Consider the following 16,389-nt stretch of genomic DNA (forward strand, 5'->3'; position numbering starts at 1 on the left):
AGTTATCGTTACTGTAGCTCCCGCCACGAAGAATACTTTAACGATCGATAGAAGGGTTCAAACTGAATGCCAGAAAAAGTTCTTATATCACCCAGTGGTGAGTTCTGTGACGAGAATGGAAATGTGGTTCTGTTGAGGGGTGTTAATTTGGATCCATCCGTAAAGTATCCAGCTTCTCCATTACAATCTACTCATTATCCAATTGTTGATAGCACGTTCTTCGAGAAAGCATTAGATGTTAGTTTCCTTAACCATCCTATGCCATTGGAAGAAGTAGAATTACATATCAACAAAATCAAATCTCTTGGTTACAATACTATCAGGTTCCCATTTACCTGGGAAAGTATAGAACACGAAGGGCCAGGGCAATATGATTTCCAGTATATGGATTACGTCATCAAATTTCTCAAGAAAATTAATGAAATTGGTGGTATATATGTATACTTAGACCCTCATCAAGACGTTTGGTCCCGTTTCTGTGGGGGGTCAGGTGCTCCAATATGGACTCTTTATTGTGCGGGGTTCCAACCAGCCAGATTCAGAAATACGGAAGCTGCCATACTTCATAACTATTTTATCAACAATCGAGACATCAACCAACCTAACGAACAATATCCAAAAATGCTGTGGCCAACGAATTATTACCGGTTGGCATGCCAAACTATGTTCACACTATTCTTTGGAGGAAAAATGTTTGCACCCCGTTGTTTGATTAATGGTGTTAATATTCAAGATTATCTTCAAGATTGTTTTGGCAATGCAGTTATGACGTTTTATACAAGGATTAGATCAGTTGCACCTGAGTTATTTGAAAATAACTGTATCATCGGCCTAGAGTCATTGAATGAACCCAATTGTGGTTATATAGGAACTCCCGACTATCTACTCTTACAAAAAGATCGTAAGCTAAAATTAGGAACAACACCTACGGCATTCCAAAGTTTCCTCTTAGGGGAAGGGATTGATACCACCGTGGATACATATACAATATCAATGTTCGGACCCTCAAAATCTGGATCCAAGGTAATTTCCTGCAAGGGGGACAATGCTTGGTTGAACAAAGAAGAAAGAGATGTAATGGATAAAAAGTTTGGCTGGGTTCGGAATCAAGAATGGTTACCTGGTCGATGCATATGGCGCCAGCATGGGGTTTGGGACCTTTCCTCAGAGGGAGCGCTCCTTATCAAACCAGATTATTTCAGCAAAAATGATGTAACAAATGAAAATATCGACGATCATTACTTTATTAATAACCATTTTGTGGAATATTATGAAAACTTACACTCAAGGTTTAGAGAAATCGATAAGGAGGCACTTTTATTTCTTCAACCGCCTGTTTTTAAAGAACCACCTAAAATTAAAGACACATCTTTGATTGATAATAGGACGGTATGCGCATGCCACTTTTATGATGGCCTATCTCTGATGTTCAAAACTTGGAATAAGTATTTCAATGTCAATACCTTTGGAATTGTTCGGAAAAAATATTCGAACCCAATTTTTAGCTTAGTATTAGGAGAAGGCAATATCCGTAAGTGTTTCGAAAGCCAATTAAAAGAGATGAAAGATGAAGTCAAATTCCTACTGGGTGATGGTGTTCCAGCTTTTTTTACAGAGATTGGTATGCCATTTGATATGGAAGACAAAGCAGCATATACCTCGAATGATTATAGCTTACAGAGAGCAGCAATGGATAGCCTTGGTTACGCATTGGAAAAGAACCATTTCTCTTTCAGTTTATGGTGCTATTCTACCGAAAATTCTCATATGTGGGGTGAAGGATGGAATAACGAAGATTTTTCAATTTGGTCACGGGATGATTTGTCAAGTATCGGGAAGAATATTAATAGGTCGCAAGGTAAAATTATAACCCATGAATATATTAAGATAGAACCCACTAGTTTGGTCGATAGAGGACTGTTGGAAAGTGATTCAATTGATCTAGATGGTTTTAGAGCCACGGAATCCCTTTTAAGACCCTTTCCAATTAAAATTCATGGACATTTCCAATCAGCTGAATTTCAGTTAGAGAATTTAACGTATACACTTCGAATATTTGGTAGGAAGACCTCGGATACCTCAAAAAGTGCGACATACATTTTCTTGCCAGCTTACCACTTTCCATTAAAGTCTTTGCTAGTCACAAGTTCATCAGGTTCATTTTCTTACGACCCAAAGTATCAGGTTCTTACATGGGTTCATAATGCAGGTGATGGGTATATATTTATTCAAGCAGCCAAGAGACGGCCTGCTACCCATAATGATACAGATTCTGGTTGTATCATGTGCTAACTAAACATAGTCTATATAAACTTTCTTTTAATATATAGATATATATCGTCATGCCTAACTACATATGAACTATGAAGAATTATGATTCTCGGTTTTCATTTTCTAGGGAATCATGCCCTCTCTTTACGTTTTCGACTTCATGATTTATTACTGAATTTACAAAAATTTGAAATTTTTCAATAAAGGGCTGCAAAGTGGTTTTTTCACTGTTGTGATCTTTTTCAATTTCATTTTGTAAATCAATTAGTTTCGGTGCACATTCCGGTGTAAAAGTATCATCGATTGGCACACATACGTTTCCTGTAGCGGGATGGATGCAGAATGGCGCCTTCAGCAAATGAATTGTTTGTTTAGTGACTTCTACATCTAACTTTGGATACAAGGCGGCTATGACAAGGTCCTCCTTACATTCACGTAGTCTATTGATTACATCTTGTTTTTTTGAAGCTTTCAAATCTTTAGATGCAATAATATCAATATCATTCCATTTTTCTGTGCTAGACCTATTGGGATTTTCTTTCCAGTATCTCTTTAAGTTTTCAATAAGTTGTTTATCATATAAGCCTGGTAGAAGTGTGTCTAGTGCATGCTCATCATTTTGCCATGGGTTTTGTTCTTTCAGAATTATATCAACGAAGTAGGGTTTTAATTGGTCCAAAGATCGAGATAGATGGGGATGATAAGGTCTCTTGAGCGCCAGCCTTTTACTTGCAGTCCTATCTCTTACAACATTTAAATATTCTAAAACATTTCTTCTTTGAAGATCATTGAGAATTCTAGCCCGCTTATCGCTGACCCAACAATGGGCACCACGCCTCCCTGAAAACACCCAGATGAAATCCTCATACCCGAAATCTTCCATCAAGGAGGTGTTGATCACACTCATAGCTAATGAGATGAATTTCCAACATTTTTCACAGACTTGCGCACCTGAACAACATGTTCTGAAGGTGTCGTAATCATCCATATCAATATCAAAAATAAGCTCTTTCTCTAAAGGCTGCATTTCACTTTTCAATAATGAATCACGCTCCTTAGGAGGTCTATTGTAGATAGCACCAATTTCAAATCTATCTGGATTACCCTTTTCAATCTGATTTTTGAATTCCTGGATAGTACTAAAGGAATTATATCTCTTATACGCACCCGATCTAAAAGCCATTGCAAATTCTCTATTAACAATATCTCTATTAGGTGTTAAAGAATGGTTTAACCAATTAAATATAAGTTTGAATGGGTATAGATGGGTATAGTAGTACTCCATATCAGATGAGCTAGGACCTGTAGTTTGAACAGTGGGCGTAACTGACTTGTTGTCATCCATTGCTGACTATCACTTAAGTAAAATGTATATTCTAGGACTATTGGAGCCTTTTTAGTACCAAAAGAATAACAGGACCGTTTAGTTGACTACAAATTAAAACTGTCATTCATAACATGCTCTAGACCATTTCAAAGGTGTATTCTGGAGAAATTCCTAGTTCTAACAAATTTTTCGAAAAAAAGAGGAAAACAGACGCGTTAATTTCCCGCGTCTGATATTAACATCAAATCGTGAAAACTAGATAGCCTAGTCTAGGCCATACGAATATTAAAAACGATGAAAGTGGAACTCTGGATATATAAACAATGTAAAACCTATTGTCTGAACACACATATTTCCAAATCTCTCACAAAAATATGTGTCATTGTCACTCTAGTCATATGTTCAGCTGCTTAGAGAATTAGGGTCCAGCAGAGAGAGCAAAAATGGAATATTAAAACTTCAAGGGTACCTCAGTTAAAGGGTGTGCTCAAGTTATAGTTTATTATTTTTCTAAACTATAGTAATTATCCTTCTCTAAGCCAATTGTATTATGGCGTATTGTAATGAGACAAGACGGAAAGGACAAACGTGGGAATAAACGTATAGTGTTGAAGATGTTCAACATCTTTGGCAGACCATACTTTAGGAACAATACAGCTATGTAGAGCATTTTGTTATAGTTGCTTGTCAATATGTAACAATCAGGGGTAAGCCTCAAACTTCTAGGTGCCGGTAATAAAGGGGCGGGACTGTGTAGTTTTACGTAACATAGTAAACATCTGTACGTAATTAAGGATTACGCAGGAACCGAGAGGAACCTGCTAATTCCTAAATGAAATTATTTATTAGATAAGTTGTATGCAAATATATTCCCCTATATGTCATCTAAGAAACTTTCCACAGTAAAGATTATTCTACTTCCTACGGTTGATTACCCGCCGCGGCGTTATGTTGCCATATCAACGGCAGTAACGCTCATCAGCAACGATACAAATATATAGATGTCTTTCAACTACAAAAGCACGATGACGATATATATGTGGCAAACACAGCGCAAAATTTATGGCTCTCATGGTTCACCAAATTAAGAGCTTTAAAGGTGATATTGCTAGAGCCGTTTTTGAATCCTATTAATACCGGTTACCTATTACGAAAAAAATGTGTGCATCGTTGTTGGAAAATGAAGTGCTGCAGAAAAGGGCCCCAAATTATAAATGGAAAAGAGGTTACAAAGCATGCACAAACTGTAAACTGAGAAAAGTAAAATGTGATATGGGTCCTCTGGAGAATCCACACGATCCGCCCTGCGCACGTTGCAGGAGGGAGGGTAAAACATGCGTCTTCCTCACTACAAAAGGTCGAAAGGCAGATCTTGGAACTTCAAAAATTCCTAGTACGACCCCGACTTTGAAGCCAAATTCGGGCAATTCGGTGTCAAAGAAAAGGCTGGATAGTTCTACTGACTTAGTTAATGAAGTCCCAGTAAAAATTCCTAAAACGAGTCCATCGAATCCTATTTCACCTACAAAATGGAAAATAGGATTAACTTCTATGCAAAATTCATTAGAATTTTTGGCAAAAGCTGCTGGAAATGTGGGTTTTCTTAGTGCTCCCTCAGCACATTCTGCCCGGGAAGAACTAAATTCAGCTGTAGTTCCCAAGGCAACTTCTTTGCCTCAAGAAGAAAGTCTAATGAATATGACATCATCGTTGCATTCAGATCTTCTTAACATATCACCTATTGGCAAATTACAACACAAGTCTTTACCACTTATTGATAAATTAAATATAGTAAGACCAACACCAAGAAGAAAATTAACGGATATTGATTATATTGGTCCTAACAGACTACTTTCCGAAAGCGATGCAATTGAGTTAATTGACCTTTTCTTCTTAACAATGTTTCCTTTCTTCCCAAATATTCCTCTACAGTTGCAAAATCCGAAGGAATTAGCTCAGTATCCAATTTTATTATGTGCAATCCTGACGATTTCCTCAAGATACCATTCGTTTGACACTTTTGCTGATTCGATAAACAATGGCCAAAATAATAAACGCCGACACATTGATGTACACGAAAAATTATGGATTTATTGTCAAAGATTAATCTCACAGACTATATGGGCTGAAGCCAGTACCAGATCTATCGGCACAATATTAGCATTTATTATTTTTACAGAATGGAATCCAAGGGCAATCCACTGGAACTGGTCAGATTATGCGAGTGACCCAGCATTGAATGATATCTCAAAGAGGAATATGGAACCACAAATTATCAAGAGGGAAGAAGAGGGATTAACAGGTATTGATGCAATCCGAAGAAGTGACAGAATGGCATGGATGCTGTCAGGAACAGCTGTGAGGTTAGCTCAAGATACAGGTTTGATACGAACGAACACAAAAGTAGCCATTGCAACTCATATCTCCGATACACATACAGCAATGAATATGAACCAACGCTCGGCTCTTTCTCATTCATTTAATTCAGATTTTTTTGATCATTTATCAAAAAGTAGGTATATCGGTAAAGATAGTACCCAAGTAGTTAATGAGAATTTTTATCTCACCCAAATTCTTCAAAATAAAGAGAGCAAAGAACGATGGAAGAAAATATCTGCCACTTTTCAAAAGGACAACGAGGAGACTGTAGGTCAATTGTCTGATATGGAATATGAATTCTTGAATGATGAGTATGCATTGTATTTTTCAAAAGAGGATAATGATTCAAGCCAGCGTCCCCCACTTCCATTGAAGTTTACATTTGTACAGAGAGCAAAATTGGAACTTTTACGAATTGTAACATTGGGATACGAAACAATATATTATGAGAACGGTGAACAAAGGCTAGTTTCCGATGACCAGCGCCGCAATCTAGCTGTCTTGAATATCCTTTCACCATTGATTGATAGTTGGTACAGTAACTATAATTCTTTACTTAAGACTGATGCAGTTAGGCCGGTCTCCCCAGGGATGCATAAACGTAAACAGGAAGCATTTAAAATGTCGCAAAATATATCTGGAGAAACAATGATAAGTGACTATTACTATTGTCAATTATATATTTTCTCCTTGGCATTACAGGTGGATGTGGGACAAAATAAACTGAAACTAAATGAGATTACAAGATGTGCCATATACGTCGAGAAGGCATATGTAGCCGCTAAAGAAATCCTTGAATCAGCTGGCCGTGTTCACAAATTGAAAATGTTGAAATATATGCCTGTTAAATGGGTTATGCGAATTGTGAGATCTGTGGCATTTATTGTCAAATGTTATCTTACTTTAACTAGCGGGAGCTTTTCTTCAAATCCTGAAGCAAGAACAATTCTAAGTTTAAGCGCTATCTCTGTCGATGAAACTATTCAAACAATACAAGATACTGCAATAATCTTAAAGGAGGCTGCGCCAGATGAATTACACCTCTCTACGCGATACTCTGCGATTTTATTATACTTATGTAGAGAAATGAAGTCAAAACACGAATCAAGCCAGCAATCAAAAGGCTATGATTCAAAATCGTCGAGTAACGCTCCCCTCTCCGATGATGTTATTACTAACCAATCAGGTGACAAGATGTCTGAAGATATCCTACTGAAATCACATGCCGAAGTTGCTGCGAAGGATCCTCGAACCTCTCAAGAGAATATTGAACTACAGATGAATAAACCTAATTTGGATGGCAAGTTTGCTTCTGATATGGATTTTACGACAGATAACCTAAATGAGTTGCCAGGTGATGTAGCGAATTGGTTCACAACCAGTGGCAACATTGGGTTAGAATTTGTAGAACCATGGACAGAAATGATTGAACAAATGTATCTCCAAAGCGGCGACGCCAACACTACTTTTGATGATTTATATAAAGAGATATGCCAAGACAGTAAGTAAAACTATGATAAATACTGTTTATACGAGGAAATATGTTATTTATTTATTCACAACCAACCTGTCAAAATATTTAGCATCTATTGATGATATTTTGGCAATATAGAGTAATATCAATCTTCGTTCTTCTATTACGCAGAGAGAGAAAAGAATCTTGGTAAGCGTTCCCTAAAGAAACAAGCCATGCACCCGCGGAACATAAAATATGATTTGAACGACGGGCTACGGATGTACCAAAGGCAATAATAAAAACCTTTTGTTGAAAAGCCTATTGTTAACACCTTCCTGTAACAACCGTGTTAATGATTTGCGCCCAGAGTATGAGTTTGGTTCAATGGCTGCACAAACTGCCTGCATGACGTATGCGCGAATTTCCATCATAGAGGGAGTAAAAAATGAAATCCAAAAACAGAAGCGTGGAAAGACCGAAATGTGTGTCACATTGTGGGGTAAATTGGCTGTTTTTATTGAGCTATCGTAAGCTGTCCAGAATCTAGACTGAGAAAATTACGCAGCGGTGTTTGAATGCAAAACAAAAGAAAAGGAAACTTATACGAAACCACTAATTTGAAGAAACAATGTTAGGGATAGATTTTTATTTTCTATCGACCCCCGTTTGGGGTATACCACAATATTCCGCCCTCTTCTTTAACTACCTTCATTATATACTTTAAACGGTACTATCAAGAGAAGACCCATTGAAATTTGCCCATCATTTATTTTTTAACCCAGCTCTAGCCCATCTTCTTGGCATTTCAAATTGTTTTCAGGTTTCCCAGGTTGAGAAATTTTCCATCCCACCCCTATAGCCCACCCTAACATGTCCTGTTGAAGTTCAAATAATACCGACGTAGGCCAATCTTTGAAAGTTAATTAAGGATGCCTTTATGTTTTTTATTTTAAGACAGACCGTTAGCTCTAACAATATACGTATAAAATAGCCATCATAATAGGCTCCGACATCTGAAGTCATTTGACTCGATTTCATACAGCGTCGAGCCTCGATAGTATCATAACTTGACTACAGGTGGGCTTCTTCAGCGAACTATAAAATAATATGAGTGAAGATAACATCAAAAAGGATGACAATGAAGTCTTGTCATGGTATTTAAGAAACCTACGAGAAGGACGTTTTGAAAATATAATTGAAGATCGTGCCAAAAATTATCACTTGAATACGATTTTAGATAGACAGTTATTTGATAACAAACAATATGGGGCGACAAACAAGATACTAGTATCAACCCTCACTTCCATTGATGAAATAGTTTCAATTAAAGACATATTTCTCGGGCAGCTATTCGATCATGAAAGACTTCAGTATATTGAAGTTGAAGAACTGAAGTCCCTGAAAGGTGATAATAAAGAAACTCACTATTTTTTAACTGACCACTTAAATTCCTTCAACGACCTATTGCTTGAGGAAGAGCGGCTCCAAACCTATTCAACGAACCATTCCCAGCATTATTTCCACCGGGCCATGAAAAATGAGAAAAAGAAGAAGAAGAGGAAGAAGAAGAAGACTTTGGTGAGACATCTAGTTTTGATGAGGAGGAACAAGAGGACGATGAAGAAACAGATGCCTTATTCATTAATTTTTGAATCGAGGCTCCGACAGTCAAACCGGATTTCTAAGCTAGGCCACCAATACACGCCTTACCATTCAGATAGTATTTCGATTAATAGTTTTGGCTCGCAAAACGATGAAAGTTTTTCTCATGCTACTTCCTTAACCCGAGTTAAATGTAATGAGCATATTGAAGAAGGGTCATCCGAGTTTTCAAAATCCTTAAACAGTTTAAGTACTGACTTTCCTTCTTCAATAGAGAAAAGTGAGTTCGAGAAAAAGGAAGAAGGAGACAAAATACTCATGGATTATGAGGAGGCTCTATCTGTCCCCGTTGTTCCTAGCATATCTTGCCATCATCCATATGGACAGATCAGATTTGTTTTACAATCTATAGTATTCAAGAGCGTAAGAACAGCAGAGCTATTAACGGCAATAAGGCAATCTAGTGCGGATAGGATAGTGGCTACGAGCTCTGATGAGTGGCTACTTTACGATTCTGACTTCTCATTAAATAACTTAGAGATTTCCACTTTACAGGATATTTTGTACCCAAACTATGAAAATCCAAGAATTTTATTTTATACAATGTCCGTAGTTTCATAAAATTAGATATGCATAATTAACAAAAGTCATAATAATGATAAAAGATTATATAGTTTGGTCCTGTGTATAATTTACACGAACCTACATATAATAAATCATTATCTGAATAATAAATAAAATATATATCCTGTTCTTGCTAGGATAATATGCAGTTCAGATAAAAATGAGTTCATGATAGTTTGCGGTGTGTTTAATGGACCTTTGAAAAGAAAAAGCAACTACGAAATCGCCTTATTTTCCTGTGAAGAATAATTACACGGTGCATACATAACTTGCGTAATGAATTTCCCTTGGTACCTGGTTGTACAGGCAACACTAATAATTTCGTCTCTAATACTACTCGTCAACAAATGGTTCAAGTTGACATGCGGGATGATATGTGTTAAACCAATGGATGAAGATGCTGGTAAAGTAGGGTCATTATGTTGTTTTTGGAATTGGGTAAAAATCTTGTTAAGATAAGTTGAGTTTAGATAAATCGGCAGATCAGGAATTGGGTATCTATTTAGGAATAAAGCCTCGGCAGTCTCTGCATCAATGTTACCATCTCTTTGCAAATCTGCAAACAATTTATCTTGGTTACAGTCAATAACTTTATGGGTAAAGCTTGGTCTTTCAAACGGACTGCTACCGTCATCATCAATCTCCATTTTGTTTGTATCTTCTGAATTAGCAATTTTGAACAATTCTGGAATCTCCTTAGAATAAGCTATCTTTTTCGGTTCAATTGGTGTAAACAAATCCAATTTGTTCGTACCTCGTAGTGAAACCAACGATGCCTTCTTAGTAGCCGTTCCAACAGATGAACTAGACCTGCTAATCCCAGCATAATCAGAATAAGGAGTGAAGGAAGATAGATCACTTTTAGCACTAACAAACGATGACGACCTCCTCGACCTAATCATGGTGAGGTCATGTACAGATAATGTGCCTTGACTAGGTGCAGTATGGAATGTTGTTTCAATGATTTCGTCTCTGTATGGTTCAACTGCGTCATAGCCTGGTAAGACTTCAAACCAATTAACAATGTTTCCCATGGAATCTGTTGCAGTCGGTAGAAAGTTAGAATGTGTTATATCATTATTGATAGAGAATTTCAATCTATAGATACCCGGTGGTAAGGTCAGATTAGGCATATACCACTCCTTTATCATTGGATTGAATACCATAGGTAAAGTATTATTATCGTTATTATTTGTATTACTTTTTCTCTTAGAGGATGAGGACTCAAGAGCGTTGACGATATCGTCACTAATAATAGCAATTTTACATTTTTTCGGATTATCTATTTGATCTCTCCATTTCAATACAACGTGAACATTATCATTGATAAGGCCAGCGGATGACCCCAATGAAGAAGACGTCGAGGAGGTAGAGGAGGAGAATGAGGAGGGAAGATGTGTTTTTACATCGTCTATATGTTGAATTTTGATATCTCTTGGCGAAGAACTGAAAGAAAGATTAGAATTGCTATTATATGTATTACTAAGACCACTGTTAGGGTTACCAGATACTGATACATAACCGTTTCCATTCTTTGTATTATTATCAAAGGATTTTAGTTTCTTATTTTCTGGTAAGTTAACACTACTTTCAGACCTTTTATAGAAATCATCGTACCTAATGGTTCCTGAAATTGTGTTATTTTTAAAAGTCTCTTTTTCTTTTAAAGTAGTGTCCCCATACAATTTCAGCATCATGGCGGCCGTCGCCGACATTGCTGGTTTTTCTGTTTTAGTTTTTGCTTCAGGTTCATCCTTCGCCTTCAGTGCATCAGATGTTGGTGCCCCTGATTTGTTTGTTGATATGGTATCCGTTCTTTTTCGTTTCATATCTCTCTTTAAGGCATTTTGCAAAGTGGATTGGTTAACAACAATATCAGCGCTTTGCAATACACCGGATTCCTCATCATCATTGGAGGTGGATAATTGCATATCATTAAAATTTTCCTTATGTTTATGAAGACCACCGTCATTGTTAGTATTTTCGTTATTGAAATATTGGTATTGGTAAGAATGGACAGTAGGATGTTTCAACATTGTTTCATTGTAATTTTCGTTAAAGCCTTGGCTGTGCCTTCTGGGGATATCGATTGATTCTGTTTTATGTAGGGCAGAAGATGACGACTCTGTCGAAAATGATTGACAGTTTGATGATGTCGATACAGTCTTGGACAGGTCAGAAGGAGGATGTATACTTGATTCTGCTAAGGTATTTTTCAAGGCCACAATACTCGGACGATGACTGTTTAAATCTCCAGCGACGTTCATATTATCAATGCCAGTATTAACATCCGTACTTCCTTCTAAAGAAGTTATATCATGTTTTGTTGGTTGTACAGTTGGTGTTGAAGGCCCAGGTCTTGCGAACGACATTGATTTTTTCCTCTCATTGTCAGAAGATGTTACCAATGACAATGATGCCATTGTTTCATGTATGTTTTCATCATTGAAGTCATTATTTTTGATACCGCCTTTATTAGTCAAAGGTTCATCCATGGAGTAGTCTTTCTTAAAGACATTATGGGACTTTATGTTTCCTTGAGCTTCTATCGGTTTGGGCATTAGAGCGTGTCTTTTCGAACTTCCTTTACTTGAGAAAAGGTGCGATGTTATACTTCCCTTACGTTCTTTAGGAGATTCTTGTTTCTGTATACGGGTTAAGTGTTTATTATGAAAGCCAGCTTTCTTTTCTTGAAGATCCGCGGCAGTATTTTCAGAGTCTGTAGTAGAGGGATTATTACCCATATTAATAGAAATTCTCTAAATGTTTTAAAAAGAGTTCTTGCCTTTTATTTTCTCTATTATACTTGGCTATTGAGCTGGCTTTATGGTTGGAAAACCTTAGTGTATAATTGTCGGATAATCAGAAACCAAAAAATTTAAATGAAACTAGGCAAATTAAACTACGAAATTAAATGCTATGATATTGCAGTCTTATGCCACAAAACAGTTCTGTCTTTATGATAAGCTCTTAATCCCGTTCGAAAGCCTGCAACTGTTGATTCATTAACCTCTGATAAGAAAGACGTCTTGAAGTTTACTTGTTCCTGCATGGAGAAAAGAACAATAGAATTTTCTTGAAATTTCAAAATTTATTCCAACTGAGGGGTCACATGACCGCGAAGAATAAAAGACCAAAGAGAAGCGAAGGAAAGAGAAAATTACACTATACGACTATTCTAAACTTCAAAATACTAGTAATATTATTAATTAAATAGACATGTATCAAGTTATTTATTTAAACAACAGATAGTAAAATTGGGTATGTTAATAGGAACTCGCACAAAACTAGAAATGCTTCATTAATGATTGCTTGATATCTCCTGTCTTAATCACTATGGATCCATTTGTAGAACACCTTGCCTTTGTCATCAATTCATTGCATAAATCATCGATATCACTGTCTTTAAAGCGTGGCCCTGAATTTGTTTCGATATTCATTTTATTATTTATTCGTTCCCATATTTTAGAGCATTTAGCAAATCTGTTACCGTAACCACCATTGCAACAAGAAGGAGCCACATTAGAAGGACGCGTTTGCTTTTCCTTGATGATGGATTTCATAGATTCATCATTTAATAAATTTCTTGATAATAATTCACACTCTATCTCTTCATCATCACTATTACATTGATCATTACATGTACATTTTTTATCATCGCCTAATTGCATTGCGGATTCGGATAAAGAAGATGAAGATGATTGCATAGTACCATATCTTTGAGCAAATAAATCATTCTCAGTCATAGTGCTTGGGAATGCTAAAGTTGAATCAATAATTGGACGTACATTCATGATTGAAGCAGTATCTTTATTAGAGTCATCATTCACATAGATATTATTATCAGTATCAATACCATCCAACGAAGGCGAATTATTAGTATCCCATGTATTAGTTAGCATTAATGATTGAGCAGGACTTGTCAGAGAAGAATTAGATTTTGATATTATATTTGAATCATGATGATTGCCATCTGATGGGAATCGTGAAAGCGAGTCAGCTAATAAATTTGTGACATGTTCATCAAATTGATTATTGAAATTAAAGTCATTAGAAAACATTAATGAGTTATCTAATAGATTACCAGTCGTGAGCAGATTATTATTGGTATCAGTATGGTTGTTCATATTAGCTATTTTTTCAGGATCATCGTTGTTCAAGAACGGTGGTAATCCTTCAGCTATATTATTTTCAAATACATTATCCATCCAATTCTTGTTAGGTATATTCGTGCCAACAGCATGAGAATCGGTTCCACCGCCATCGATAGGGACATTATTAGAATCATTTACTTGGTTTATATCATATTTGTTAGAGAATGATGAATTATTATTCGTCGTACTTATTGGAACAGAAATTGGAGAGTTAAATGAATCAATCTTAAAATTGGATGCATTAGTCTTGTTTATTATTGGTGACGAAGTATTTGATACAATGCTAGACCCTGACGATTCATTCGGAGATGGAACTTGATTCGCTGGTAGCTGATTAGTATTAGTATTATTGGTTGTATTTGTATCACTGAGATGGGAATTTTTTTCATGAGATACTTGCTCTTGCTTCTGCTCTTCTTCATGAAATTGCTGCTGTTGTTGTTCTCGCTCCTCTCGTTCTTTTCTTTTCTTTTCTAATTCTAATAATGTATCGATATTAGGTGGATTATTATGCATATGAGTGTTTCTCATCGATAAATATTTCAGGATTTTAGAATCTGTTGTATTTTTAGGTCTAAATTTATTAACTTCATTAATTAAATCTGTCATGTAAGATCTTAGAAAACTTGTTTCAATTGAGTTTTCATCTTTGATTTTTTCTAAACTTGAAATTTTATCCTCTAACTCTTTCATTTTACGTTCCTTCCTTTCTCTAAAAGCTCTTTGAGCAGCTCTATTTTGAGCAGTTCTTCTATTTTTTGCTTCAGTATCTAATGGTTTTCTACCAGGTCTACCCACCCGTCTTTTTAACGGGCTGTTCTGGTACGGAAACCTTCTGCAGAAGTAGATGGAGTTGATAGGGTAGGTTGAACCTTACTCTTATTATTAGTATTATTACTGGTGGTTGCTTTTTATGCTATTATTGTTACCATTATTTTTTGAAGGAAATAATATTTAGGATTTTTTTTAGTTGGTAGATTTAGTTTCTCTGGTCTAATGTAAGTTGTCTTTTGGCGTTTGATTCTTTAAATATATTATCGATAGTAGAGTCACAGATTTGTTTTTTGTTCAATAAATATTTGGAAATATTAAAAAGTGGGAGAAACTAGAATTGCCAATGGGTAATATGTAGTAATGTGGACCTGTATCTAGGGAAAAATACGATGAGTCCCGTTTTAAAATGCACGTATGAATATTCAAGGAGCAGATGTAAAAATTTGAAGTTAAAGTACGTACAACTGTGTGCACCGAATGTAAGTAACAGGGGAATGTAAATCGAGAAAAAGGTAATGGATTAATTAGTTGAATGATGATCCATCTATCGATTTGGATGACTTAATTCTGATGAGTTTTGTTTTTGATTTCAGAAATTTACGTTATTTTCCAGATGTTTTTCAAGATTTGGGTGTGGACAGGAAGGGTGCGGTGCACGGGATTTTGTTCTTAGATTCATTTCTCAATTTACGTATTAACGCACGTAAAGTGATAGCAACGCTAATACTGCTCAACTACAATTAAGTATGTATAGATATATAAACTAGACCACATATTAGGCCTATATTATATCATAGTCTACGTATGACATAGCCAACTGGTTTAAATAGTATTTTAATTTTCCTTGTTTATTTCTGTTTTTGGCACTATTATATATAGCTTCATGGAGTTTTAAAGATCAAAAATGCTAATGGACCGATATAAAAATATAGGAAATGGCCCTTTTCATGTGTAACATAACTACCAAAATTCTTACCGACAATGACATTCCATGTGGTACCATATCTTGTATCTAGTTGTTTCTTGATGGAGCTGGCAATATCACGTTCCAATTCGTTATTCTCAATGGCATCTTGGCTAATGTTTAAGATTTCATCTTTCAATTCATCTGACTAAACCATATAATATATTTAAATTCATCAATGGAAAAAAAATGTTTCCGTTAGTAAATAAAAAGAAAAAAGTTCGGACGATAAATAATAGTTTAATTAGATCAATGGAGAACATACAATGTCCGATGCCTTTATGATAGCTGTATTTATTGTGGGCCCCCAATTAAACATTGGAATAAATGGTGGTTATTGAATGAACATGTTAGTAATGAGTTTGAAGTTAGGTCAACAATTACTACTAGTTAGACAGACATGAGGAGAAACAGACCATACTGATGCCTAATGGTAGTCCTCACCGCATACTGTCCTTGAACATACGTCTTTGTTTGGATTTGTTATCACTCATGGTTACTCGATCAGGGTCTTAAAGGGAAATTTAGGGAAATTTAATAAAGCTCAAAAGATATAGCCTTGAAATAGTCCTTCTCATCTAGGGATATATATCTTACATATGCAGTCTATCGAAGAAAGTTTCTACGTATAAAGTATAGATTAGGCGAGTCGTCTACGTCCGTACGTACTAAGTACATTCGTGCAGTGGAAACTATCTTGAAAGGCACGTGACAGAAAAAACAAAATACCGGGTAATGGGAAAAATAGGAAATATTGATATTGGTATTGGTTTTGGCACCGGGTAACAGAAAAAGGTCTTGCTTTAGGGTCAATGATACTTCCCCTAGGCTACTCTTG

General features: G+C 36.0%; 7 protein-coding genes across 7 annotated transcripts; 3 read left to right on the forward strand and 4 right to left on the reverse strand.

The window, feature by feature from the left end:
- Positions 1–66: 66 nt before the first annotated feature.
- Positions 67–2,292, forward strand: EGH1 (hydrolase; the record flags this gene model as incomplete). The annotated part of the gene is made up of 1 exon (XM_003671525.1): positions 67–2,292. One exon carries the CDS (start codon positions 67–69, stop codon positions 2,290–2,292), a length of 2,226 nt encoding a protein of 741 aa, XP_003671573.1.
- A 79-nt stretch (positions 2,293–2,371) lies between these two features.
- On the reverse strand, positions 2,372–3,616 carry PRI1 (DNA primase subunit PRI1; the record flags this gene model as incomplete). The annotated part of the gene is made up of 1 exon (XM_003671526.1): positions 2,372–3,616. The coding sequence occupies one exon, from the start codon at positions 3,614–3,616 to the stop codon at positions 2,372–2,374; it is 1,245 nt and encodes a 414-aa protein (XP_003671574.1).
- Positions 3,617–4,756: 1,140 nt separating this feature from the next.
- ARO80 (Aro80p) lies at positions 4,757–7,486 on the forward strand (the record flags this gene model as incomplete). Its single annotated transcript, XM_003671527.1, has 1 exon — positions 4,757–7,486. One exon carries the CDS (start codon positions 4,757–4,759, stop codon positions 7,484–7,486), a length of 2,730 nt encoding a protein of 909 aa, XP_003671575.1.
- A 1,054-nt stretch (positions 7,487–8,540) lies between these two features.
- On the forward strand, positions 8,541–9,656 carry NDAI0H01590 (uncharacterized protein; the record flags this gene model as incomplete). Its single annotated transcript, XM_003671528.1, has 1 exon — positions 8,541–9,656. The coding sequence occupies one exon, from the start codon at positions 8,541–8,543 to the stop codon at positions 9,654–9,656; it is 1,116 nt and encodes a 371-aa protein (XP_003671576.1).
- Positions 9,657–9,874: 218 nt separating this feature from the next.
- SIP1 (Sip1p) lies at positions 9,875–12,403 on the reverse strand (the record flags this gene model as incomplete). The annotated part of the gene is made up of 1 exon (XM_003671529.1): positions 9,875–12,403. The coding sequence occupies one exon, from the start codon at positions 12,401–12,403 to the stop codon at positions 9,875–9,877; it is 2,529 nt and encodes an 842-aa protein (XP_003671577.1).
- Positions 12,404–12,946: 543 nt separating this feature from the next.
- On the reverse strand, positions 12,947–14,506 carry CAD1 (Cad1p; the record flags this gene model as incomplete). The annotated part of the gene is made up of 1 exon (XM_003671530.1): positions 12,947–14,506. One exon carries the CDS (start codon positions 14,504–14,506, stop codon positions 12,947–12,949), a length of 1,560 nt encoding a protein of 519 aa, XP_003671578.1.
- Positions 14,507–15,468: 962 nt separating this feature from the next.
- DYN2 (dynein light chain) lies at positions 15,469–16,045 on the reverse strand (the record flags this gene model as incomplete). Its single annotated transcript, XM_003671531.1, has 3 exons — positions 15,469–15,699; positions 15,817–15,839; positions 16,003–16,045. 3 exons carry the CDS (start codon positions 16,043–16,045, stop codon positions 15,469–15,471), a joined length of 297 nt encoding a protein of 98 aa, XP_003671579.1.
- Positions 16,046–16,389: the final 344 nt, after the last annotated feature.

The sequence above is a fragment of the Naumovozyma dairenensis genome, chromosome 8 (genome assembly GCF_000227115.2).
Source record: "Naumovozyma dairenensis CBS 421 chromosome 8, complete genome".
Classification (NCBI taxonomy): domain Eukaryota; kingdom Fungi; phylum Ascomycota; class Saccharomycetes; order Saccharomycetales; family Saccharomycetaceae; genus Naumovozyma; species Naumovozyma dairenensis.